This window comes from Staurois parvus, unplaced genomic scaffold, assembly GCF_062004578.1.
Source record: "Staurois parvus isolate SC_StPar_1 unplaced genomic scaffold, SC_StPar_1.0 ptg000182l, whole genome shotgun sequence".
Classification (NCBI taxonomy): Eukaryota; Metazoa; Chordata; class Amphibia; order Anura; family Ranidae; genus Staurois; species Staurois parvus.
In genome coordinates, this window is record NW_028317978.1 from 3,212,848 (window position 1) to 3,240,056 (window position 27,209).

General features: G+C 38.9%; 1 protein-coding gene across 10 annotated transcripts in view; it reads right to left on the reverse strand.

The window, feature by feature from the left end:
• Positions 1–8,517: 8,517 nt before the first annotated feature.
• GBF1 (golgi brefeldin A resistant guanine nucleotide exchange factor 1) overlaps positions 8,518–27,209 on the reverse strand; it is a 145,855-nt gene continuing 127,163 nt past the window's right edge. For 8 of the 10 annotated variants that reach the window (XM_089677259.1, XM_089677258.1, XM_089677255.1 and 5 more), the window contains 5 exons: positions 25,673–25,786; positions 22,814–22,991; positions 22,574–22,636; positions 21,273–21,398; positions 8,936–10,568 (listed from right to left, as the gene is read on the reverse strand). In XM_089677259.1, coding sequence (XP_089533385.1) covers positions 10,291–10,568; positions 21,273–21,398; positions 22,574–22,636; positions 22,814–22,991; positions 25,673–25,786 — 759 coding nt within the window. In that variant the 3' untranslated portion in view covers positions 8,936–10,290. Of the gene's footprint in view, positions 10,569–21,272; positions 21,399–22,573; positions 22,637–22,813; positions 22,992–25,672; positions 25,787–27,209 lie in introns of all 10 variants that reach the window. The other 2 variants (XM_089677253.1, XM_089677256.1) reach the window with 2 other exon arrangements.

A 27,209-nucleotide genomic window follows, 5' to 3' on the forward strand; every position in this document is an offset into this window, starting at 1 on the left:
TGTATCACTTACCCAGGGAAGAGATGGCTACAGGAAACAGTATGGGAAGAAGGCAAGCTGGTTGATATAGTGTGATGCTTTGGGCAATATTCTGCTGGGAAACCTTGGACCTGCCATTCATGTGTATGTTACTTTGACATATACCACCTATACATCTAAACCTTGTTAGTGACAAAGTACAACCCTTCATGGAAAGGATATTCCCTAGTGGCAGTGGCTTTGTTCAGCAGGATAATGCACCCTGCCACACTGAAAAAATGGTTCAAGAATGAACACAATAACAAAACTGAGGTGTTGACTTGGCCTCCAAATTCTCAAACTCTGAAGGCAATCAAGCACCTATTTGATGCGCTGGAAAAAATTCCGATCCATAGAGGCCCCACCTTGCAACTTACAGGACTTAAAGGCTCTGCTACTGATGGCTTGGTGCAGGATACCACAACATACCTTCAGAGGTCTAGTGGAGTCCATGTCTTGTTTTGGAGGCAAAAGGGGGACTATTCAATATTAGGTGGGTGGTCATAACGTTATGACTGATCAGTATATGTAACTGCAGATGGCAAAGTTTTTGCCCAGACAATAGGCCCATAGCATACATGTAAAAATTGTTCCTGTCCTTACAGTGGACAAAGGTGAGAGCTGAACTGGTTAATGTTACATGCCTGATAATTTTCACTTTAAATTAAAGGAGAGACCTGCTGTTGCTTCACTATTCAATCCCAATCTTAAACAAGATGTGTTACTTTGACTGCATTGGGGAAAGTTATACTGTGGAGACATTTTATAGTGCCTAGATTAGAAAACTTAATGAACAAAATTAGAAATCTTTTGGAAGGTAAGAGTTCACATGTATTTCAGTTCTATATTTAGTGGTTTGCATACATTTACATCTTTTACAGTACTTTCAGATCACGTTAAAATGCATACAGCAGAACATGACACAGCAGGCCCTGCTAGCTGGTGTACAATGGTGTCCATAGCCATATATCCCTTATAGCATTTTGTTTTTCCCTACAGTTATGGAAACCCTGATAGAGTCTTTCGATTTCTACATTGGAGATACTTAACAGTATAATATTGTTTTGATGACAATAGGATCCTTTTAGTGCAAGAGCATGAATACGCACACAAGCCACATCACCATCTCGTGTCCATACCCAAGGTTCAAATTGTACGCTCTCTTGGCAGCTTATAAGAATTATTGTGTACGTTTGCTTCTGGAGGTAGCCAAATAAGATGTGTAGGGATCTAAATCAATAATGGTGGTATAACATTTTAGTTATGTGTATTTGATAAAAAGTGCTGATTGCTAGTCTTTCAGTACACATAAATCATACTTTAATGGTTTGCAAAAAATGACAATTTATCTTAAAATGAACCTGACTACACATCCATACACCTGGGGATCTCATGAAAATGTCTCCATGCTGCAGTTCTCTCTGAGATCTTCTGAAAACTGCTCACCACTGAATCCGATGCGCAATACCAAAAATACATTAGGAAGACTGCACTGTGCAATGCATCAGGCTGATTGGAACACTATTACAGCAAGATTTCATATAAATGACAGAGAATATAAGAGTATATGTGCATTTAATGTATTTTATGCCTGTTAAACTGTAAAATCCTCCCTTGTGTAGACATCTTAAAGCCTTAAGGCTGATGCTGGGTGCTGCCATCTTGGATGTGATGTCAGCAGCCCCTTCAGATTCTGAGCTGTCACTCAAGTGACACTATATAGTATTTCCATTTTGCGGCTTGCCAAGCTACTACATTAAAAATTAAGGATGTAAGAAGATGATGGGAAGGATGGAGGAGATGCTGTCATGGAGAGTAATTAGACACTCCAAGAAGAGGACAGGGCTATAATATGCAAGGAGAGGGGAAAGTACTAGGGAATTGCCTCCCTTCTAGATTGTAAGCGCGAAAGAGTAGGGCCCTCTAACCCCTTGTGTGCTGTTTGTAGTTGCTGTACTGTTTCATGTATTGTCCCCCCCCCTCTATTGTACAGCGCTGAGCAAATCCTTTGGCGCTATATAAACTCAATGTAATAATAATAATAAATCAGCCTCAAATGCAAGTAAGCATTTACTGTGTATTTGTGTTTTCTGTACCAGCAAATTTTTAGAAAATGTCCCTTTAAACATTACAGCTGGACAGTGTCTGCAATTAGAATCTGGAAATGTCTATTTTGTTTCTTACTAGATATACTGATGAACTTGCTGTGGTAAAAAAAAAATATCTATATACAAGACATCCATCTATAAACAGCTTAGTGAAAATTACATTGTTCAGCTTCTCCGGTCACTCAGCCATTTTCCTGTTTTAAGTGCAATGTATGTTCTAAGGTTTCATAAGAGCATTTAGAAGAGCAACTACATGTTTAAAACTTTTTACACATTTGTGATTTTGCACCTTTATGAAACGTTAGTCTGAACTGAACTAACTAAACACAATCATTTGTAAGCCTGTTATAATCTGGTCAGCACTGAGCAGTCACATACAGAAGTATATAGCACCCTCTGTAGGAGAAAGCAGATACTTGTGTCCATAAATATTACATTTGCCGGCCTCCTAGATTGTAAGCTCCAAGGAGCAGGGCTCTCCTTTCCCTCTTGTATTGAACTGTATTGTCTCCCATTATATTGTAAAGCGCTGAGCAAACTGTTGGTGCTATATAAATCCTGTATAAAAATAATAATTATTATTTATCAACATGACTAAAGAAACATCTGTATCTGCCATTAGCAACCAAATTCCTATGTATGCAGATTTAACCAGATTGACGTGTTCCCAAAGGCTTTAAAGTAATAGTAAAAAAAAAAAAAAAAAACCAAAAAAAAAAAGTTAGGGATGATGTGCTAAGTAAACATTGATTAGTAGCATATTATTAAAAGCTTACCTTAAAATGAAGCCCTCCAGGAGTGTGCTGTTACCGCTGACAGAGCTTCCATCTTCATCCGGTCTTCCTTCCAGGTTCATGGGCTCTGGCCTTTTGAATGGGCAAACCGCAAGGATGTCACATACGTGTATGCACACAGGAGCCACGATTGTGGCACATAGCTCTAAAGGGACAGCATACTCTGTACCCCATCCTTTCAGAGCAGTGTGCATGTGCCAGTGACATCACTGGCTGCAGAAATAGTGAACAACTCCTAAACAGTGCACGTTTAGGAGATATTCCTTGTACCTACAGGTGAGCTTTATTAAGTCACCAAGCGGTGTTTACTACTTCTTTAATGCAGATTCCTGTGCCAAGAGGTCATTAAAGATTTTTTTCTTTGTGGTTTAATGTTTTTGGGGACAGATCTGATATACCTCTGACACAGTGGTATCTTGGCAACAGGATAAACCCTAAAGATGAAGTTAGCCTTTAAGTAGAGCTGACGCCTACTGCTGCCTGCTAGCAGCTTGCTTTTAGTGTCAGCATTCACATTAAAATCTGTGTCTGACCTCCTCAAACTGGGGCCGAATGGTGCTTTAATTGTGATAACAAAGCTGTTCAAAGCTTTGCAAAAACATGCTTTACATGGGCAGCACAGTGGCTAAATAGTTAGCACGTCCGTCTGGCAGTACTAGGGTTGTTGGTTCGAATCCCAGCCACGGCACCACCTGTCTGGAGTTTGCATGTTTTCTGTGCCTGTGTGGGTTTCCTCCAGGTACACCGGTTTCCTCCCACACTTCAAAGACATGCTGGTAGGTTACTTGGATCCTGTCTAAATTGGCCCTAATATGTGTATGTATGAATGTAAGTTAGGGACCTTAGATTGTATACCCCTTGAGGGTTAGGGGCTGATGTGAATGTACAATATATATGTGTAAAGTGCTGCGCTGCATAAATTGACGGCGCTATACAAGTATCTGAAATAAATAAATACACATTGTTTTTATACAAGATGAAGTTCATGTGAACAAGGCTTAAGGCTTTATCACACAGGCTTTGCTTGTACAGCTTTTACAAAGCATTTGCAAAGTTTTCAGCAAGCTTGGGAGGATTTAATTGAAGCTTTTGAAACAACCTTCAGCTGCACATCTAAAACTGCCAAAAGGCTTCAGTAAGCACCAGCACTACTTGAAATTTAATTGCTTTTCTGCCGCTCTATAGCAGAAATACTGCTACAGGGAGGTAGGGCTGCGCAAAATCACATATATACACATTTTATATTATATATATATATATATATATATACACACACACACATACACATACATACATACATACACACACATATATATATATACATATACACATACAGTGGGAATCGAAAGTCTGGGCACCCCAGCTAAAAATTTGGATTAATGTGCATAAAGAAGCCAAGGAAAGATGAAAAAATCTCCAAAAGGCATCAAATTACATATTAGACATTCTTATAATATGTCAACAAAAGTTAGATTTTATTTCCATCATTTACACATTTACACTTTTACACTTTGTTACAAATAACAGAAAACAAAAAAATGGCGTCTGCAAAAGTTTGGGCACCCTGCAGAATTTATATCAGACACAAAAATCATTTTGTTCCTAAGTATGGAAAGATCAATAACCAACATTTGAGAGTCAAAGACAAACTGTTCTTTTAATACCCTTCTGCACCACTCTTGTACATACCTCCTCCTGTCATACTCTTCACACCTCTGCACATTCATTCTCCTGTCATACCCTCCACACTCCTCTTTTACATATACTGCGCCATGTCATAACCTCCACACTTCTCTCCTTTGCATGACTTACCATACTATACCCTCTGCAGTCCTCTCCTGCACACTGGATATACTGTCTACATTGCTACTGCCCACACTGTTTGCTGTGACACTGCATTTTTTTACTGCACAATCTGGTCGCTGTCTGTCCTCTTCACTCCTCTCTGAACATGAAGCTTGCTGTCATACCCTGCAGCACTCCTTTTCTGCACATACTGCCCTTGTTGTCATAACCTCCAAACTCCTTTCCTGCAAATACTGCCTATTGCCATTTTTTTTTTCTGGCCTGCACATTGTAAATACAGCAGGCAAGTTCTAGATTGATACCACTGGAGATATAGCAGATCTTCGCTTGAAAATATCTGTGATAGTCCGCATGACGTCGGACTATGTATTGTAGTTGGAAGGATATAAAACCTGTGGCTATACAGACATGCTATTTTAATATCTATGTTTACTGACATGCTTCCCATGTTTTTTGTTTTTTTTTCACTATGAAGAGACCGTGTTGGTTGTGTATGGCAAGTTGTGCGTGATCACCTTTACCATCTTTGCGCTCATGCAATGGAGTTCTGCTTCCTTGTTGAACGTGCTGTGGTTGGACTGCTACGACTGGCTATTAGACTTTTACGGCGTGATGACATCAGTGCACAGGTATCTCCATACACTTGTACTTTTATCATATGTCTTTACAGACCTAAAATGACATATTTTAAAAATGTCGAATAATTCATGCAGTATACAAAATCAGCATAATGAAAACATAATGAGCAGATATTTTTTAAAAGTAATAGAAAGGAATAACATGTATGCAAGATGTAAATTAGTATTAATTAGTATATTTGTTGAAAGTTTGTTGTGAACAAGCTTTTGATCCCCATACAGTGGGGATCGAAAGTTTGGGCACCCCAGCTAAAAATTTGCATTAATGTGCATAAAGAAGCCAGGGAAAGATGGAAAAATCTCCAAAAGGCATAAAATTACAGATTAGACATTCTTATAATATGTCAACAAAAGTTAGATTTTATTTCCATCATTTACACTTTCAAACTAACAGAAAACAAAAAAATGGTGTCTGCAAAAGTTTGGGCACCCTGCAGAATTTATAGCATGCACTGCCCCCTTTGCAAAGCTGAGACCTGCCAGTGTCATGGATTGTTCTCAATCATCGCCTGGGAAGACCAGGTGATGTCAGTCTCAAAGGTTTTAAATGCCCAGACTCATCTGACCTTGCCCCAACAATCAGCACCATGGATTCTTCTAAGCAGTTGTCTAGAAAACTGAAACTGAAAATAGTTGACGCTCACAAAGCTGGAGAAGGCTATAAGAAGATAGCAAAGCGTTTTCAGATGTCAATATCCTATGTTCGGAATGTAATTAAAAAATGGCAGTCATCAGGAACAGTGGAAGTTAAAGCAAGATCTGGAAGACCAAGAAAAATATCAGACAGAACAGCTCGCAGGATTGTGAGAAAAACAATTCAAAACCCACGTTTGACTGCACGATCCCTCCAGAAAGATCTGGCAGACACTGGAGTTGTGGTACACTATTCCACTATAAAGAGATACTTGCACAAATATGGTCTTCATGGAAGAGTCATCAGAAGAAAACCTCTTCTATGTCCTCACCACAAAAATCATCGTTTGAACTTTGCAAATGAACATATAGACAAGCCTGATGCATTTTGGAAACAAGTTCTGTGGACCGATGAGGTTAAAATTGAACTTTTTGGCCGGAATGAGCAAAGGTACGTTTGGAGAAGAAGGGGCACCGAATTTAATGAAAAGAAACTCTGTCCAACTGTTAAGCATGGGGTTGGATCAATCATGCTTTGGGGTTGTGTTGCAGCCAGTGGCACAGGGAACATCTCACGAGTAGAAGGAAAAATGGATTCAATAAAATTTCAGCAAATTTTGGATGGTAACTTGATGCCATCTGTGAAAAAGCTGAAATTAAAGAGAGGATGGCTTCTACAAATGGATAATGATCCTAAACACACCTCGAAATCCACGGGGGATTACATCAAGAGGTGTAAACTGAAGGTTTTGCCATGGCCTTCACAATCTCCTGACCTCAACATAATTGAAAATCTATGGATAGACCTTAAAAGAGCAGTGCGTGACAGACAGCCCAGAAATCTCAAAGAACTGGAAGACTTTTGTAAGGAAGAATGGGCAAAGATACCTCAAACAGGAATTGAAAGACTCTTGGCTGGCTACAAAAAGCGTTTACAAGCTGTGATACTTGCCAAAGGGGGCAGTACAAGATATTAACTCTGGAGGGTGCCCAAACTTTTGCAGACGCCATTTTTTTGGTTTCTGTTATTTTGAAAGTGTAAATGATGGAAATAAAATCTAACTTTTGTTGACATATTATACGAATGTCTAATCTGTAATTTGATGCCTTTTGGAGATTTTTCCATCTTTCCTTGGCTTCTTTATGCACATTAATACAAATGTTTAGCTGGGGTGCCCAAACTTTCGATCCCCACTGTATGTATACATACACGTGATTTTGCATTTCCAGGTAGGCGGCTCGTGCACCATTGGTGGCCTCGCCTGTCGATCACCGGGTCCCAGCCGATGATTCCCTGCCGGCACCTGGCGATCGCCGAGTATCACTGACGGGGGACAGACCTGTATGTAAACAATACAGATCTCTCCCCTGTACGCTCCTGCACATTGCTTTGTATTGTTCTGCATAGCAGTGCAATACAAAGCAATGTGCTGACACAGTAAAGCACACACAGCACACTGTAAAACAGCACACAGCTAACGCTTTGATCACCCTAGATGTTAACCCCTTCCTGCCCAGTACCATTACAGTGTCAGTGCTTTTTATTAGCACTGATCACTGTATTGGTGTCACTGGGGATGTCAGTGACAGTTCCCCCCCAGTGGCAGAATGCCCACCACAGTCCCGCTATAAGTTGCTGAGTGCTGCCATTACCAGTATAAAACAGCAAAAACAAAAATTCCAGTATATACACACCACCATTTGTAGACGCTTTAACTTTCAAGTAAACCAATTAATTTACACGTATTGGGATTATTTTTTTTAGCAAAGACATGTAGCAGAATACATTTTGGCCTAAATTTATGACTAAATTTGATTTTTTAGATGTTTTTACTGGACATGTTTAATAGCAAAAATTCAAAAAAATGTTTCTCGAAATTGTCTGCCTTTTTTTGTTTATAGCGAAAAAAATTAAAACCGCACAGGCGATCAAACACCACCGAAAGAATGCTCTATTTGTGTGAAAAAAGGACATAAATTTCATTTGGGTGCAGAGTTACATGACTGCGCAATTGTCAGCTAAAGTAACGCAGCGCCGTATCATGAAAAATGGCCTGGTTAGGAAGGGGGGGGGGGGGGTGTAAATCCTCTGGAGGGCAAGTGGTTAATTTAAAAAAAAAAAAAAATCACAACACCTGCTGAATCCTGCTAGCAGCGAGTTTAAAGTGATAGCCAGTTTTCTCATTCAGATCAGTTTTACTATCCTCCAAATAAGGCTGAACATTGCTGCAAAAAGCTAGCTTCACACACTGCTTTTGCACAAGCTGAGGCCTGTGCGAGACATGTATTTGTAAATTTATTCTGAATCTCTTGCCTTAAATTGCAGTCATAATCACTCACGTACTGTCTCAGTGACACAGCAGGAAGCAAGGCCGACCACAAACCTAAGGTGATCACATTAATTTAACCGAAGATTTCACAAGAAAAAAATGCCTTTATGCAACACAAGCAATGGTCTCAAACTGTATCCTGTTAAACCCTTCACAGAACTGAAGTTCAGTATATCAAACATACACTGACTTTGTTACATCATAAAAAGTACATTTTATTTTGCATTCATTATATACATTATGTATCTGTATATGTATACTCATCAGCTGTTTGTAGGTATGAGCAGCCATAGAGAAGAGACAAATGAACATAGGGGCAATGTGCAGTTTTCTCCAATTTTAAACACAGGAAAAATAAAGAGTACAAGAGAAGAGAGACAGAACAAGAATTTTGCATGGAAAATAATTTGCACTCTCTTTGCCACAAAGAAAACAGGATAATAAATAGAAATTTATGCTAAAACCTTAAAGAATGAACGTACATGAAAACACTACACAGAGAAATCACAGTGCCTGGATACAAGTGTAAATTTTGAAAGAGGGGAAGGCTTCAACACTCTTTAACCAATTACATCGGACCATTAGAAAAAGAATGACTTGAACATCAATGTAATTAATACTATTTAATAACAAAAAACAAATAAGCTGTACAAATGGGGATAACAACTCTTACATACAATAAAAATTGACATTTAAAATCCATTTGAGCAGATTTACCATTTAAAAAGTGCAGGAACACTAGGTGGTGTTCTCCATAACAAGCAGATTCCACCTTACATTTTTCTTAAGTAGGTTAAGAAATCCACATATTACTATTTGCTATGGGTAACATCCCTATATGTTTGCTTTGTAAATCAAGCCATATGTCATAAATGTCAGTCTGTGCAAACATTTTAATAATTTAAAAATCAATTCTATGAACATACTCTATTGAAGTAGCCACTGTGCTACTGCACTTAAAATGGCATTTTCACACTTTGGATCTATTCTGGTAAATGTAGCTCATCTGTCAAGGTGATACAACCATTGGCTGTCCAAATACAAAATCCAGAATACGCTACTTAACAGCAGCTGCCAGTCTGACAAGTGATAAGAACTGAAACGTTTAATGTCTAATCTTGCAGACAACACAGTTAATGCTTACACAGGAAACTTAAAGATTATTCACTTTCTGAACATATTTTTTAGGTGAAAAGTGAACAGATTCTTATTGCAGCACTGTTACGGAGTAGCGGTAGGATGACCTTGCTTGTGGAGAAAGGAACAATGGTTACCCTGGCATGGAAGTAAAATAGCACCTGTGCTTCCTTTGGTGTTTTTAATAAAAAATAAAATATGACAGCATGCTAATAACATCATGACAGAGATGTATGCATTTAGAGTATTGTTTACTGCCAGCACACATTGAAGGCAGCCATTTTGAAGACTGGGCTAATGTTTATGAGTTTTCAATTCATTGGGGATTAGTGATATCACTTAAGAATTATTCCTCAAACATCCATGTATTTCCAGTTCCAAACAGGCAAATCTGTTTCATTGTGTGCCTCCATTGTATATGATAAATACAGTTATTGGGAAAGAGTCATTATCCAGATTTTGTTTTTTCTTTTTTACAAGAAGGAATGTCCTAAGCAAAAACGGTGGCTCTCACACTCATTCAAAATAACTAGAACTCAATGTAATGATGAAATATAGATCTACCTTTGTTTTTGTCTGATATAAAATATCTTTACAGTGTACAGAGTTCATAACAATTGCATGATTGCAGCCCAGCAATCAGCATGGCTAGACAGATGATCCGAAAGATTTTCAAGAGGAGGCTTGTTTTCCAGAACCATCCTTTGCAAATGGTTTTCATTGTTTATAGATTACTATGTTCATTAAATAAAATGGCAACTGGTTCCCATGCCAGAAACAAAAACTAGTTCACAAGTAAATCAGGCCTAGTTCGAAAAGCAAGTGATTAGTTGACCTCTGAGACTGGTGATGTTTCTGCAGGTCGAGGAGTAGATAGGAGGGGCACAGGAGAGGTAGCCTCTATTAATGCAGGATTAAGGATGATTGGCAGAGACATTGGTGGAACTCCAACCTGCAGAGGAGATGTTAGGGGGTGCAAGATGAGAGGTGGCTGATTTATAGGAGGAGGTATCTCTGTCACCGGGCTCATCCTCATGGGTGCACAGGAAGGGCTAGATCCAGGAATTGGAACTGCAGATAATCCAGGGCTTGTACAATCATTTTCTGTGGATAAAGAAAATAAATAGCTTGCATAAAAACTTAAAAGACCCACAAAAACAGCCCGGCACCCATAAAACACACACATACAGAAGCAATTTACATTTCCTGGGTAATTAACCAGTTCTAAACCTTGGGTATACCAGGTGCGTCATAAAACATAACACCACAACAGACCACTCTATCAAAGGACTTGATAAAAAAAAAAAAAATGATGAATTATTTTCAGCAGATGATTTTGTTGTGACCAATTACAAAGAAGTCAATTTATTCAACTTATGTGTGTAAAAACAAGTCTTATTGGACTGTTTACAGAAAAAAAGGCATATGATGAAACACCAATCCAATGAAATATGCCCCTGCTGGTTTTCAGCTGCTACTGAGCCCTGAGGCTGACTGGGTGTCTGTATGCTGATCTGGCGCCATCTTGTTCCTAGCAGCACCAATGAGGCTTAAGTAGATAATATCGGCTTGCTTTAAGTTCACCTTTCAAATTAAGTGTGATTTAGCTTCTTTCCTTCTGCATTTAATAAAATTGGATTACACTCTTAGATTGCTCTGTGGGATTGTCGGCAATCCATGGTGCATGGATTCTCCTAGGGTCCCTGATACGAGATGTAAAGATTGGCTCCAACTTTGATGGATAATTTAAAAAGCTGACATTTGACCTTTTGTAATACAAACGTCAAAAATATTTGGCAAGTTTTGCTTACCACATGGTGTTTGGATGCTGTGATACACTGGGAAATGCACTCCTAAAGTGGTATTAAATCCAAAATCAAACATTTACTATATTGTAGCTTACCAATTCTAAGATGTGATCTTAGATTTTTTTTTAGGCTGTCTCTCATATATTTTCACCTAGTGATCTGGCCAGTAAGTCTGCTTTTTTTTTTTTTTTTTTAAATTGATATGTTATTAGTTTTAACATTACAATAAATCAGGGGTGGGCAACTGTGGCCCTCCAGCTGTTGGTGAACTACAAGTCCCACCATCTCTCTACCTTTGGGAGTCATGCTTGTAACTGTCAGTTTTGCAATGCCTCATGGGACTTGTAGTCCTACAACAGCTAGAGGGCCACAGTTTCCCACCCCTGCAATAAATAAATCATTACTTTACTTGATCATTACAAAACATTTTTCTCTACATATTGTCCCCAATACCCCCCCCCCCCCAACCCCTTTAACCACACTCCCATTTGTTTTCTTATGTTCTTCCTATTCCTCCTATAGCCTCCTTCCATTCTTCTAAGTTATTTTCCCTATTTTCTCTTCTCGTTTTTCTTTCCTTTTCTTTCCTTCCTTTTCCCTTTTAGATATTATTCTTTCTTCTCTTCAATCTCTATTCCTACGAGTTCAGCTATTTGAACGTTTAAACTCATTCCATTTTTCCCATGTTCTTTTAAAATTCTCAATTTTTATCTTCTGCAATATGGTATAATTCCTCCATCCTATATATACAGTCTATCCTACTTATCCAATCCTTTATTTTTGGTGCCTCTTGAACTTGCCAAAATTTTGGTATTAATCCCTTTGCTGCATTTATCAAATGGAATATTATCATATTCTTATACTTTTCCACTGAGAGCTTGGTCTTATGGAATAAACATATACCTGGATCCTTTAAGATACTAATCCCCAGAATCTCCTGTATTTTGTGAGTTATTTCTTCCCAGTACTCCTGTATCTTGGGGCAATACCACAATATATGTGCCATTGTACGCTTAATCCCACACCCTCTCGAACACATAGGTGACTTCTCTATTTGTTGCTTATGTTGCCACATTAGGTGTAATATACCATCTTGCTAAGCATTTATATAGAATTCATTTCCACCACCTTCATGTCTACTGCCCCCTGTGTTAATCTAAATATATTCTTGTTTTGCTGTTCAATAAGTAGTATTCCAAGTTCCGTTTCCCACTTTTCCATATACAGTTGTGTTCAAAATAATAGCAGTGTGTTGAAAAAAGTGAATAAAGCTCAAAATCCTTCTAATAGTTTTTATTTCCATACACACAAATGCATTGGGAACACTACACATTCTATTCCAAATCAAAACATGAAGAAAAATATATCAAATTTGTGTTGTTCCTCTAAAAAAAATTGAAGAAAAGTGATTAGACTGTTCAAAAAAATAGCAGTGTTTGTATTCTTCTTTACAAACTCAAACATTCACTATATAAACTGAAAAATGTTTGAAGATTTTGCTTTCCTTTGAATCACTTAATATTTAGTTGTATAACCATGGTTTCTGAGAACTGCTGTACATCTGTGTTGCATAAAGTCAACCAACTTCTGCCACCTGTGAACAGGTATTCCAGCCCAGGATGATTGGACTACATTCCACAGTTCTTTATTTCTTGGTTTTGCCTCAGCAACTGCATTTTTGATGTCACCCCACAAGTTTTCTATTGGATTAAGATCCGGGGATTGGGCTGGCCACTCCATAACGTCAATCTTGTTGGTCTGGAACCAAGATGTTGCACGTTTACTGGTGTGTTTGGGGTAGTTGTCTTGTTGGAACACCCATTTCAAGGGCATTTCCTCTTCAGCATAACCTCTTCAAGTATTCTGATGTATTCAAACTGATCCATGATCCCCGGTATGCGATAAATAGGACCAACACCGTAGTATGAGAAACATCCCCATATCATGATGCTTGCGCAACCATGCTTCACTGTCTCACAGTGTACTGTGGCTTGAATTCAGTGTTTGGGGGTCGTCTGACAAACTGTCTCTGGCCACTAGACCCAAAAAGAACAATCTTACTTTCATCAGTCCACAAAATGTTGCGCCATTTCTCTTTAGGCCAGTCAATGCGCTCTTTGGCAAATTGTAACCTCTTCAGCACGTCTTTTTTTCAATAGTGGGACTTTGCGGGGGCTTCTTGCAGATTGCTTGGCTTCACATAGGCGTCTAATTGTAAGAGTACTCACAGGCAACTTTAGACCTTCTTTGATCTTCCTGGAGCTGATTGTTGGTGGAGTCCTTGCCATTTTGACTATTCTTCTATCCATTCGAATGGTAGTTTTTCGCTTTCTTCCACGTCTTTCAGGTTTTGGTTGCCATTTTAAAGCATTTGCGATCATTTTAGCTGAGAAGCCTATCATTTTCGGCACTTCTTTATATGTTTTCCCCTCTCCAATCAACTTTTTAACCAAGGTACGCTGTTCTTCTGAACAATGTCTGGAACAACCCATTTTCCTCAGAATTTCAGAGAGAAATGCACTGTAACCAGCATGTACAACATTTGCTGCCTTCCTTCCTTAAATAAGGGCAATAATTGCCACCTGTTTTTCAAAGAATGAATGACCTCACTAATAGAACTCCACACTGCTATTATTTTGAACATGCCCCTTTCAATTAGTGATTCAATTACACAGAATCAGCAGCATGCATGTCATGACTGTTGGGTCTGTTGGATTTCTATTACTCTAACTACACCTGCTAGTAAATTATTTGCCATGTAGAAATATAATTTCTACCAAAAACAGTGATTGACCAGGTTAGTGATGTCTGACTGCTATTATTTTGAACACAACTGTACAACAGGGAGGTGGATCCTGCTTATAAGGATCTTATAAATATGCGAAGTACTGTGTTTCCATATCTTACTTGCACTAAACAATTGTTCAAATCCTCCATTGTCCTAAGTGGCTGTGGAAGCATTGTGACAAAATGTTTTAATTGAAAATATTGCCATTCATCTATCATAAAGAGCAACTCCTTTGTATTTTTTAGCTCCTGAAAGGAGCATATTTCTCCTTTTTCCAGTATATCTTAATTGTGTATCCCAATTTTTAATCAATTTACCAAAAATATCCTCTTTCCCTGTCAGGAAAAAATTTGTTCCCACCAGCGGTATTAACAGTGAATTATACTCCCCTTCCGTTTGTAAATTACATCCCATATCTTAAATGACATTTCGTGTGAAAATGCTTGTGCTTTCAGCCAACATACTGCTGATGTGGAAGCCAAATAATCCTATCTAATTGTATCTCACTTAATGCATTTCCTATTTTAACCCAACTTTTCCCTTGTGCGTTGTATATCCAATCAAATATTCATGATAACAATACGGAATGATAATATCTCTTAAAATCCGGTACGTTTAGACCCCCTTTTATTTATCTCTACTCAGCACTTCATATTTTGATCTCGGTTTTTTATTTCCCCATATATATCTCAATATTTTTTTGACGGTTTTAAAATACAATCTTGGTAGATATATTGGTAACATATGTAGTTTAAGTTTAAGTAATATTAACATCTTTACCATATTAATTCGTCCTAGCCAAGAAAGTGATCTTATAGATATTCTTTTCAATTCATCTTTTATTGCAATTATTAATGGAATATAGTTTACTTTGTATAAGTTTTTGAGTGGCGAGGTCAATTTTATTCCCAGGCTTTTTTTGTAAAAGGAAATTCCCTCTGCAAGGCCTTTTTTCTATTATCGGGACATTGATATTTAAGATCTCAGATTTTGACATATTTATTTTTAAATTTCATAGGTCTCCGTAATGCTTTAATATTTTCATTAAATTGGGTAGCGTCAGCCTAGGATTTACCACATAGAATAACATATCGTCAGCATATGCTGCAACCTTATGTTCCATTTCCTCTATTTTTATCCAGTTTACATCCTGGCTGTTTCACACCATTGCAAGAAGAGTCTCTAAAGATAATACAAACAACAGGGGCGAAAGCGGACATCCCTGTCTTGTCCCATTGAGCATTTTAAAAAACTTTTGACGAGCCACTTACCTTCACCGCCACTGAAGGTTGACTAAAGCCTTTCTATCCATTTTCTCATTTTAAGTCCGACTCCCAATGCCTCTAATGTATCCATTATCAACCCCCAACCCTGTCAAAGGCTCTCTCAGCATCTATCGATGGGACCAATACGAGTGATTTTTCGCTTATCCTTTTGTATAAGAAGTAATGATCTTAGCCTATTATCTCTTCCTTCTCTCCCAGGGATGAACCCCACTTGATCTAAATGAATCCACTCTGGCAAAGTCTTTCATCTTAGTTGCTAAGACCTTTGCGTATAATTTCGTATCAATATTTAGTAGCAATATTGGCCTATAACTAGTACATTGAGACTTCTTTCCCCTCTTTCAGTATGATTGTAATATATCCTAGTAATGACTCCTCCCTCATTTCCATCTCATCTCCCAATGCCTTCATATATACAGTCAACTTAGGGACGAATTGCTCTCTAAATTTCTTATTATATCTCAATGTATAGCCGTCTGGCCCAGGACTTTTCCCTGCCACTGTACTCCTCAATGCCTCTTGGATTTCCTCCTGTGTTACTGGTTTTTCTAAAAATGTTAGACTTTCCTCTTCCAATCTCAGCAACCCCGCCTCCTTTAGATACATCTGTCTTTTTCTAGATCTTTCTATGTCACGGTCTTTTAGATTTTATATAATACAACTTCCTGTAGTATTTTTTAAATACTCTAGCGATATCAGTGGTTGAGTATACCAAATCTCCATTCTCATCTTTAATATTTTCTATGAAGTTACTTGATTTCCTATTTCTCAATGTTCTCATTAAATATTTACCGCATCTATTCCCCCAATTATATCTTTCTCTTGCCACCATATTAAATGTTCTCCTCATTTCTTGTTCCATTAACTTAATTCATCTCTTTTTAAAATTATTTTCTACAGGATATCTTTTACTGTTCCCTTTTTATGTGATTGCTCTAGATCATATAAATCTCCTATTAACATATTTATTTTCTTCTGCTGTTCTCTTTTTTTCCCGCTCCTATCACAATCAGAATCCCTTTGATATATGCCTTATTGTGCTTCCCACACCATGGCAATTGAGACTCCTTCAGTCTCATTTGTTTTAAAATATTGTTCGATTTCTTTTTTTATTCTCAATTCCGTCTCATGATCCTGAAAGAATGGACCGATATTGATATAACATATATGTTCACTTTAATCAGGGACTCCAAGAGTTTATGTTCTTGCATTATATAATCCAATCTGGAATACATTGTATGTGCAGGGGAATACAACATATAGTCTCTTTCTCTAGGGTGTTTAATTCTCAGAGTCCACAAGCTGACATTGATATAACACCCTGTTGATAGATTTCATATGTTTATCTCCCCCTTGCTGCACCTGTGACGATGTATCCATCTAGGGGTCCATGTAAAAGTTAAAGTCTCCTGCCATAATTAGTTTGCCCTTCTTAAACAGGCTCCTTCGTGTAATCTTCAGAGTATCCATTGGATTTATATTAGGACAATAGATATTTCCTTATGTACATTCTATTTCCAGTAATCTCCCCCTCAAAAACAAAAATCGACCTTCAGGATCCACCATCCTATCTTCTATAGTAAATCTTAAATTCTTAGCTATCCCATTTGCTACCCCTTTAGTACGTTTAGACGGTGAATCTGCATAATGCCAGGTAGGAAAATATTTAGAGTATAACTTAACATTTGTTTCCTGAGATAAATGAGTCTCTTGTGAAAACTACATCAATAGATACTCGTTGTAATTCTTTAAGGATCTTAGGTCTCTTCACCAGGGAGTTCATTTCTTTTACATCATAGGTCATAAAGTTTACCTCCTCTATATCCTATATTTTCTTTTTTCTCCTTCTTTCACCCTGAGGGAAGTACACTTATCAATAGGAGCACCGAAATGTCTCCACGATATTTCTTATTCCCCAGCCCTCCCCTCCTCCCACCCATACCCTTCCTCCCTCCCTCTCCCGCCCTCATCCCCAACCACCCCTAACAACCCCTTGGCCCTTATTTTGCCTAGACTTGTTTGTGGTCCTAATCCCCCCATCAATTCCAACCTGGGGCGAAACTCTGACCATATACGTCCAACCAAACCCGTGACCCCACTCTCGGGGTCGCGAGTCTAGTTGCATGAATGACCTCCCGTTCCCCGCCACTCCTCTAGAATTCTCAACATGCCCAGACGGAAGAAGAAGAGAGAATAAAAAAAAAGAAAAAAACAACAAAAGGAGGATAGAAAATCTCTCATAACCCCCCAAACCCCCCCCCCCTTGTAAATCTTCTCCCCTACTTATTTTCTCTCTGATGTGCTCTCTTTTTGGGGATTATTTACCATCCCTCCTCTTCTATTCCTATATTTTCCTTTACCCCTTCTTCCCATCCTGGAATATCTATTTTCTGTAGTTCAGGGCTCTCACAAAAGTCCCATAGTTCGTCTGGGAACCTCAGTCTTGCCGAGCAACCATCTTTCAATCCAATTAAGCATGCTGGGAACCCCAAGCTGTATCAGGTAAGTCTGCTTTTTAACAGAACAAGATGTCCTGCAGATGTAGCAGTTAAAGGGTCGAGACAAACCATTTAACACCAACAGGGGTCCTTACAATAAACCGCTTTTATTTATGCAAAACCTTTATCCCAAAAGAACAAAATTGTCGCTGTAATTTCTTATAAAGCATTATCTGGAGTTTGGCTTCAATGTGTTAGTGTATCTACTGTAAATCTGCTAGTGCATCTAACACCCCTCTCCCCCCAGACTGACAATGCTGCTGTCCAAAAGGTGTCTCAGAGTATCTACATGCGGGATGAAGAAACAAAAAGACAGGAGGTGTGTTACTGGCCTGATTACCAGCAGTACTTTCCTCACTCTGTGACAGTGTAAGCGAAGTGCAGCCGATAACCGGCAACTGCATTTACCGGTGATCTGCTGTCATTGGACACAGCTGGTCACGTGGTAAAAGGCCGCTCTGATTGGCCTTTTACCACAACACGTGATCAGCTGTGTTTGTAGGACACAGCGATCATGGAGATAGCCCGGTGCGCGCCCCAGGGGGCACACAGGAGGGCGCCATATGAACTGTACAACCACGCTGTAGCCGTCATTTGGCTATAGCGCAGTTGGCAAGTGGTTACAATGGTGGTACAGTACAACTGTAAATAAACTATTTTTACTTTAACAGTTACCTTAAAATGGTAGTACAGTACCACAACTGGCATATAGTGGAAGAGAGTTACTAACTGGAGGAGGGAGGGTAGGTGGGAGATGGTGGAGCTGAAGGATTATCAGCAATAGGAGATGGAGGGCAAGATGGAATTTGGATCACACCTGATGTTGCTGGAGCTTAAGGATCATCAGCAATAGGAGATGGAGGGCAAAACGGAATTTCATGAACACCTGATGTTGATGACACAGGCTTTTTGATGGATTCAATTCTGTCGACCCTCTGGAAAAAATGATCCAGTGATGTCCGAGTACTATCTCTTTTTTCTCTTCATAGATGACTCTGTAGCACTGGATGGCATTCTGAACGGCTGCTGCAACCTTTTTGTATCGTTCTACGTTGGGGTCCTGTGCCTCAAAAACTATCAGTGCCTCTTCATGTAAAGAAAATCCCCTTGCCATTTCTGGTGTTGTGAATCTCTTTGGTTCTTCAGTTGCATCTTCCTCTTGGCTCTCTTCCTCTTTTCGCTGGGCCTCAAATTCCATCAGGTCTTCATTAGTAAGCTCCTCATGTTGCACAGCAAGGAGTTCAATGAAGTCGTCCTCTTGCAGATCTAGGTCCAGCTTCACGCTAAGGGTCACTAAGTTGTTGAAGACCTGTTTGGACTCCTTACCCACCTTCTCAAGCCCATGAACTTCATTAACAAACTGTGGGCAAAGGTTCTTCCAAACCCCATTCATGGTGACAGCTGAAACCTCATGCCAAGCAAAGAGGATGTTTTTTATGGCCTTGTAGATGTTATAGTCCTTCCAAAATTGGATGGGTGTTCTTTTTTCATCAATAGGCTTCAATGCCTGATGAAGTGTGATGTAAATGATATTTCTTGAAAGTCGCAATAACTCCTTGGTTCATAGGTCGGATGAGCGCCGTAGTATTCGGTGGCAGATGCACTACTTTGACGTTGGGATGAAAGTCATCCATGATTTGGGGGTAACCTGGTGCATTGCGAAGCAGCAAAAAAAATGTTTCTCTATCTCTGGGATAAAGTATTGGAAAAACTAGTCCTGGAAAATTGCCTGTATAACCCTGGCTCTGGAGTTACTCTTCCACATAACAGGTAGAGAGCCCTTGGTTATGTTTTTGAGGGCTGTTGGTTTCTCTGAATGGTAAACTAAAAGAGGCTTTAGTTTCATATCACCAGAAGCTTTGCCACCAAACAGAGTAAGTCTGTCCTTTGCTGCTTTGAAGCCTGGCATCACCTTTATCTCTTTACTGATGTAACTTCATTCTGGCATCCTCTGTCAGTACAGTCCTGTCTCATCGACCTTAAAAACCTGTTGGGGTAAATAAGCACCTTTCGTCAATAATTTTTCTAAGTGCTGCTGGAAACTCTTGGGCAGCTATGGTATCTGCACTGGCAGCCTCACAACTTTTACGTTGTGAAGGTTGGCTCTAGCCTTGATTCTGTTAAACCATCCATGGCTGGCAGTAAAAAACGCACACCGTTCACCCAGTTTCTTCTTCAGGTCTTCAAACAGGCCTTTAGCTTTTTCTTGCATAAGCATTAAGCGGAGTGGGATTTGATGCCGATCCTGCATCCACACACTGAGAAGTTTCTCTATTTTCTCTATCACTTTACCACGCTTTTTGGATATTCTTGTTGACCTCATAGGCACAACAGACTTCACATGTTCCATGATCTTGGCCTTGTTCTTTAGAACTGTGCCAATGATTGAATGATTCATGTTATAAGAACGAGCAATGTCAACCATCTTTTTGCCAGTTTCTCAATTATTTTCACTTTTGTTTCCATGGTTATTGCTTTGTGCTTCAACCCTCCACATCACCACTGCTTTTCCTCTTGCTTCCGGACATCCTGGGCACTGTACAGTGCACTATCGAGTCAGGGACTTCCTATATATATATATATATATATATATATATATATATATATATATATATATATATATATATATATATATATATATATATATATATATAATCTCCTCACACACACACCATAGTTGGGGACTCCATAACTTTCCTACAGACTAAATAATACACTAATTTGGGTTATTTTCACCAAAGAAATGTAGCAGTATACATTTTGGCCTAAATTTATAAACAACATTTATTTGCAAAATTTTATAACAGAAACAAAGAAAAACTTGTTTTTATTTTCAAAATTTACGGTCTTTTTTTGTTTATCAAAAAATAAAAACTCAGTGGTGATTAAATACCGCCAAAAGAAAGCTCTATTTGTGTGTGAAAAATGATGAAAATTTAGTTTGGGTACAGTGTTGCATTACCACACAATTGTCATTCAAACTGTGAGAGCGCTGAAAGCTGAAAATTGGCCTGGACAGGAGGGGGGGTAAAAGTGTCTGGTATTGAAGTGGTTAAAAGAGGAAAACTACTGCAGCCATAACATCTAATGATTAGTAAAGTACCATATATTGGTTTTGGTTTTATACCACTTTAAGATTGGATGAAAGTTCTTACAGTAAGATTTTTCACATCTTTTTTTTCCTACTTCATCACTTTGGAGAATTATAACTGGACTTTTTAAAAAAAATATTTATTATATACTGTAAAAGTGTTGGTGACATTGCTATTTATATGGTTTATATATGTATTTCTTACCACTTTTATTAATTTGCACAGGTTTATCAGTAGGTTAACACTGTTTTGTAAGTTGTTCAAATTTGTGAAAATATGCTACTAAAGACTGGTGACCGAAAGAGAACGGGAGCCATATATAAGACCCATACTTACCACTTAGTATTTGCTCCGGCTGAGCTGGCTGTGGCACAGGTCTGGGCTCTGTAGTAGCAGGAACAAAAGCAGGCCCTACTAGAGTCTTTTGAGGATGTGATTCACTTGCAGATACATGGGGTGGGTCTGTAAATGGAAAATTTACATCAACCTTCAGTATTACACATTAAGAAGGACATCCTTACTTCACTGCACATTTAAATTTGAAAGTCAGACCTACAGTTGTCAAAAGAAAGCCCAATTTTGGAAATATATGACAGATTCAATTTATGTTACATAAATGTTCAAGGAACACAACCTTAACAGTATGCAAGGTACATAAATTATCACTTAAAAGTATAAGTTCTCCTTTTGTAATATGTTACACCCATATTCAGGGTGTAACATGTTACTGTAGCACTGGCCCCCGCAGCCCCCGGATCCCCTGTTGTGACAGCAAGTGGGGGATGTTCTCAGAGTTCTGTGACTGTGAAACTACAAGTATCAATGGCCTTTGCGGCTCTTGGCTTTTAGTTCTTAATGAACTACCATGGCGCTATGGTAGTTCATGGATTCTTGCTGTCAGTATGAAACTACTTGCCTGTACTATGTATGGGCAGCCAGCCTAAACTTACAGTCTGTAGGAGTCCTGCATGGCAGGGTGATCGCGGGTGCAATGCTTTCCAGGCTCCCACAAAAACAAATAGTAAATGCACTTTTTTACCTGCAAAAAAGTGCATTTATTTATTTTTTAAAGTGAACTTATCCTTTAATGGCAGATAAAATTAAAGATATCCACGAAAATGTTCATCTTTGTTGAACACTAAATAAAAATGTTATCAATACACTTGTCCATTAGTACATAGGCAATTACTTTCTAAAATAGATCTGCTACTGTTCAAAATGCAAATGATTGCAAGTGTTGCTGTTTTACCTATGATCGTTTTGTTAAAGAATATGAATTTAATTGTTTTAGAATGTTTGTTAAATCAACCCATTATCATGCAGTCATGCCAGCTAAGAGGAAAGTAACAGCAATTTCATATAAAATAATGTGGCTCTAAAAAACTGCTCAAGAATAAGTTAAGCACCATCTACATCTAAAAGCTGGCCAGATAAGAAATTGCTGGGCAATCACACAAAGCTATGGTTTTGATTCAAAGACAAACACAAAAAACCCACTTAGACCACTTTTTGGGTGGTCAGTCATCTTCAGCATGTCATAGCAACGCAGGTCTAAGCCAGGGGAAAAAAAGCTCAGCAAACAGTATGCAAATGGCAGTTTTGTCTATTCTGTGTAAGATAAGAGGACAAAATAATACCTGGAGTGGCATCAAATAGGTTCTGAGGATGTCGAGTAATGGATTGTATATTAGCTGCTTTTCCTTTGGAAGAAAAATGCAAAGGGGTATTGATATAATTTTTTTATATAGTTTCCATATATCTATCTATATATATATATATATATACACACATACACTGCAGAACCTTTTCAATTGACATGCACTGTTAGGACTCGGATGTTGTTGAGAAGCTAGCTGGCAGACGTTATACCCACTTACCCTGTATTACTGTCTGTTTGAATAGTTCTTCTCTTAGCCGAGGCAGGAAACAGTCTATTCTCTCCCAGGTAATCTCCCAAAGGTCTGAGTATCCTGTCCGAGAGTCTGCACTGTGGAATATTCCAGCAGTGTCCATAACTAGCAGCATATTTTTCAAGGATTCGGGTATGGCCTCCATCTAAATGAAAGAAATTAAGAAAAAAAAAGTTTGCACACAATCACAACAAAAACTACTGTAGAGGCTCCACACATAGAGTCTAAGTAAAAGAGCAAAATAATAGCCTCAACACAGCAAAATAGCCTGCTATTCACTCAACACTGAGTCTTCAAAGGGGGACAGTTGAACTGCTGCAGCCTTGGTCTTTACAGATCTGCATGGAATCCCCAGATATACCAGCTTGATCTGAATAGAGAAAGGCTGTGTGGTACCTGGAACACAGATGGGTTGTGACTGCAGGCAGACATACAAAACACCAACATACTTTACCAGGCCAACTAAAGAGTCTTCCAAGATTTCCAACATCTGGCCTGAATCTATTAGTAACTGTTGATTGTAGAAAATAATCTTCCAAATGAAAGTGATATTAAACCCAATGCCAAAAATTTAATATACTACAGCTTAACAATCATTAAAATGTGGTGACTGCACTTGTTTTCTTTTTTAGCCTTTTTAACTCTGTTTTCACCTGCTGATCTGGCCAGTAATGCACCTCCTGTGTTAGAATGCCTACACTCTGGATAAAGGAGCACAGAGACACCTCTGGACTGCAGAATAATCAGTCTGGGGGGGTTAGATATACTAGAAGATTTGGATATGCTACGTAACTTGAAACCAACCTCCAGCTAACACTTTATAGGCAGTTACAGCAACAGTTTTGATCCTTTTGCAATAAAAGGTATAGATAAGAGATGGTCATTGTAAGCACCCTTGTCAGTGTCAAATAGTTTGTCTCAACCCTCTACCTGTTACATCTGCAGAACAGCTAGTAACAAAAATAACAGACTTATTGACTGGATCATAAGGTGAAAATAAAGGAAATAAAACCTAAAAAAAGGAAACAAATGCAGCCGTCAAATCTAAGATATGGTAAGCTGCAAAATAATAAAATGTTTGCTTTTGGGTTTAATCCCGCTTGAAGCAAAAATATCAGAAAAAATAGCGGAAGAGAAAGAACATTCATTCCAACATCACGAAGCAAAACTGAGCAGGACTGCTATGGGAGGGCTTATAGCTTCTAGGGTTCTGGTGTTTAGTTTTATGTTTCTACTGTCCTTTTCTCCTGTATGGGGCAGCACTTACTATCAAGCAGTGTCCCTCAATGGAAGATACAGAAAAACACTTTACATGAAAGACTAAAGTAAAAGACTAAGTGTCTGAACAAGCAGACCATTGGGGAGAATAATACAAAGTTGAATTTTAAGGAGTTCTAGAAACTTTGGTCCTGAATGCATAAAATACTGCCATTTTCTAGCTTCCTACTTTAGTTCATTATTCACAGTAGGTCCAGTCAAGCATTCTTCTATGCTCTACACCACATGGGTAAACAAGATCTGGATAACTGGTATTGGCAGAGAAAACCAATTTGCTCAGGTCTCTTAAAAAAAGTGACAGCAGAAAAAGACCAAGTGGTCCAACAAGCCTTCCCCAATTTGTGCAGTTTAAATTCACATACTGTTGACTGACTCACTATGTTCTTGATCTTTGCATATTGAAAAATACTGCCCTCCTCAACCTTTCACATATTTAAAGCTCCATTCTAGGCTAAAACCAATTTTTGTCTCATCCCTCCCACCCTCTTCTAACCCACCCTACTATGCCAGATATACTTACCCAAGTCTCCCATCCCCCCTCCTTCAGGTCCCTTGAGGTCAACAGTTGCAGGTGGGGGGACCCGCAAATCCAGCGTTGTGATACCCTCTGAGATTGCCGGTTACTTGTTTTGACATCATCACCCAACAGGACCTCGCCGCTGCTGGATATCCAGTAGGAAGTGTCTTTGTCATGCAGGCACTGACACGAACACCTGAAGGAGGATTCTTCCAAGAAGTAAACAAAAAAGACTCTAGGCTGTGGCATCACATGACCACAGCTTACAGTCTCAAGACCAGCTTCTGTCGAATGGGCACGCTGGAAAACCAGCATTTGATCAGAGTTGGGGGTGGGGTTGAATTCCCCCACCAGAATACAATGTCTCAGCAGGAGAGATCGCTGCATCAACACCGCTTGTGAGCAGTGAGAAAAATATTTAACATAATTTTCTTCAAAGCTGAACTCTAGGTATAATTTGTATTGCAGAGTTACATTGGATTGGCTTGGGTGAATGTAAGTATGCCTATCATTGATCTGAGAAATTGCTGCTGACGACAACCACTGTAGTAGTAGGCACTACTTCAGTGATCGCTACTATCTTCTGGATCCTGTGTCCGGTGGCTGCCTTTCTGCATAGTTACTACAGGGGTCACTCACTCAGCGTAGTCATCATTCACAGTACACCTTTTATTTTTTTTTAATGAATATGCAAAGTTCTCTGATTGGACATGGAGGAGTGGTGACTTCATGCTCTTCACCTTCTCCAATCAGAGAACTCCTTGTAGGTCAGCCACTAAGCACAAAATTTGGTTGCAATGATCTGCTTTACCACTTTCTTTTAATTTGCTTTCCCCACCCTATGAAGCATATACTACTATATTAATCTTTTATACTCACTGGGAGAAAAATCAAATTGTTCAACACACCTTGTATCGTACATTGAGATAGGAATGATTTTGAACTTCCTACTCTTTTTGTTATAGAATGAAATGTAATATATGCACCAAAGGAAATGCAGAATATGTGACAAACAGGTACCATTAACTTACCAGCAAGTCACTGGAGCCAGCATGCATGTACTTATCCATAAATTCTAGTATTGTCATCCACAGAGCAGCAAAGGTGGGAAGAGACAGTAAAGGAGACAAATGCTGTAGGAAGACCTAAATTGAAAGAAACATTTACGGTTTAGGTTGAACAATGCCCCTTAGCAAATTACCAGACATTACAGGAGATAAGACATTGTGTACTGCAATCATCAGCCACCAAGTCATCCTGCTATAACTAGAGGTAAACAGTTGTGACCAAATCAAACAATGAGCACATGGCAGCCACATTCTCCTTTACTACCTGCCATTCTCCCTCCTGAAAAATATCAACACCCTTGTTAGACACTGTGATAAACCAACCTCTTTCTCCATTGGAAGACTACCTGGAGAGCATGCCCAGTTAAACTTTTCTATGCAACATATATTTTCCCTTAGGGCTCATTTACACATGTCATTATCCTGTGTTTAAACCAGGTTGAAAAAGTGTTTTTAAAGCCTCCTAACCACCTATTCAGTGCCTTCCTTGAACATCGCACAATGGGCACCAAGTAGTGCATTACGCACAGGTGTGGTAGCATTGTGTTAAAATGTAAGCAGCATGTCAATTTCATGAGGCATTCCCACTCATCAGCTGTCTCCGTTAATTTCAATGGCAGTGTGCCATAACCGCCTTGTAACCACACCTACAGCATTTACAGTGCATTAGTGAAACATTTATAAAGTGCTCGCTGGGTGCTGGGGTAAAGGCAGTAGAGGTTCCCGTATCCCAGAATGCACTGGGATAGAATAGAAAACTAGTACAAAGCTGTTCCAGCCACTACCTGTTTGTACAGAGCAGCCATGTGGAAACACCATTTGCTTCTGTGCTCAGGCAAAAGCATAAAGTCAGTTGGCAATACTGACAGTGCCAGGCAGGAGCACAGGCATGGGAAATTATAGCCAGTGACAAAGCTATTTGTGTCAGTGCAAGCAAGTTACCTCGTCAGCAAATGTCAGTGCAAGCAACTATGCCAGCAAGTTTGGGTGTTAGCAAACGACCATGACAATCTTTCCATGATCATATAGAGCTCAATTCAAATTTTTTTGATACCATCACTGAAAAAGCATCCTATTGTTATCCATATTACCCTGGTGCTGTATTACTGCATACTTCCTACAAAATATGCTTAATAAAAATGAATGGATTAGGGCCCCTTCAAACCATTGTGTTGTATTACCCCACACATTATGTTGGTTGCATTGACATTTATTTTAAATGGCTTCCAATGAATCTCTGCATTGCAGCTCACCACAATGCACAATAACACACTGCCATCTATTGTGATGTGCAGCACCAGAAAAAAAGTGCAGGTATGTTTGTTCATCGGCTTTGGTATGTTGGCAACCCATTCAAATCGATGTGCTGTCCCAAAATAATGCACATGCATTAACGCAGCACACCTCAGTAGACAGGTGTGATGCTAGTTTGAGACCTCGTTCACACCATGTACAGAGGAGTGTATTTTTGTCTCTGTAAGGGTACAAAGAAAACAATTGT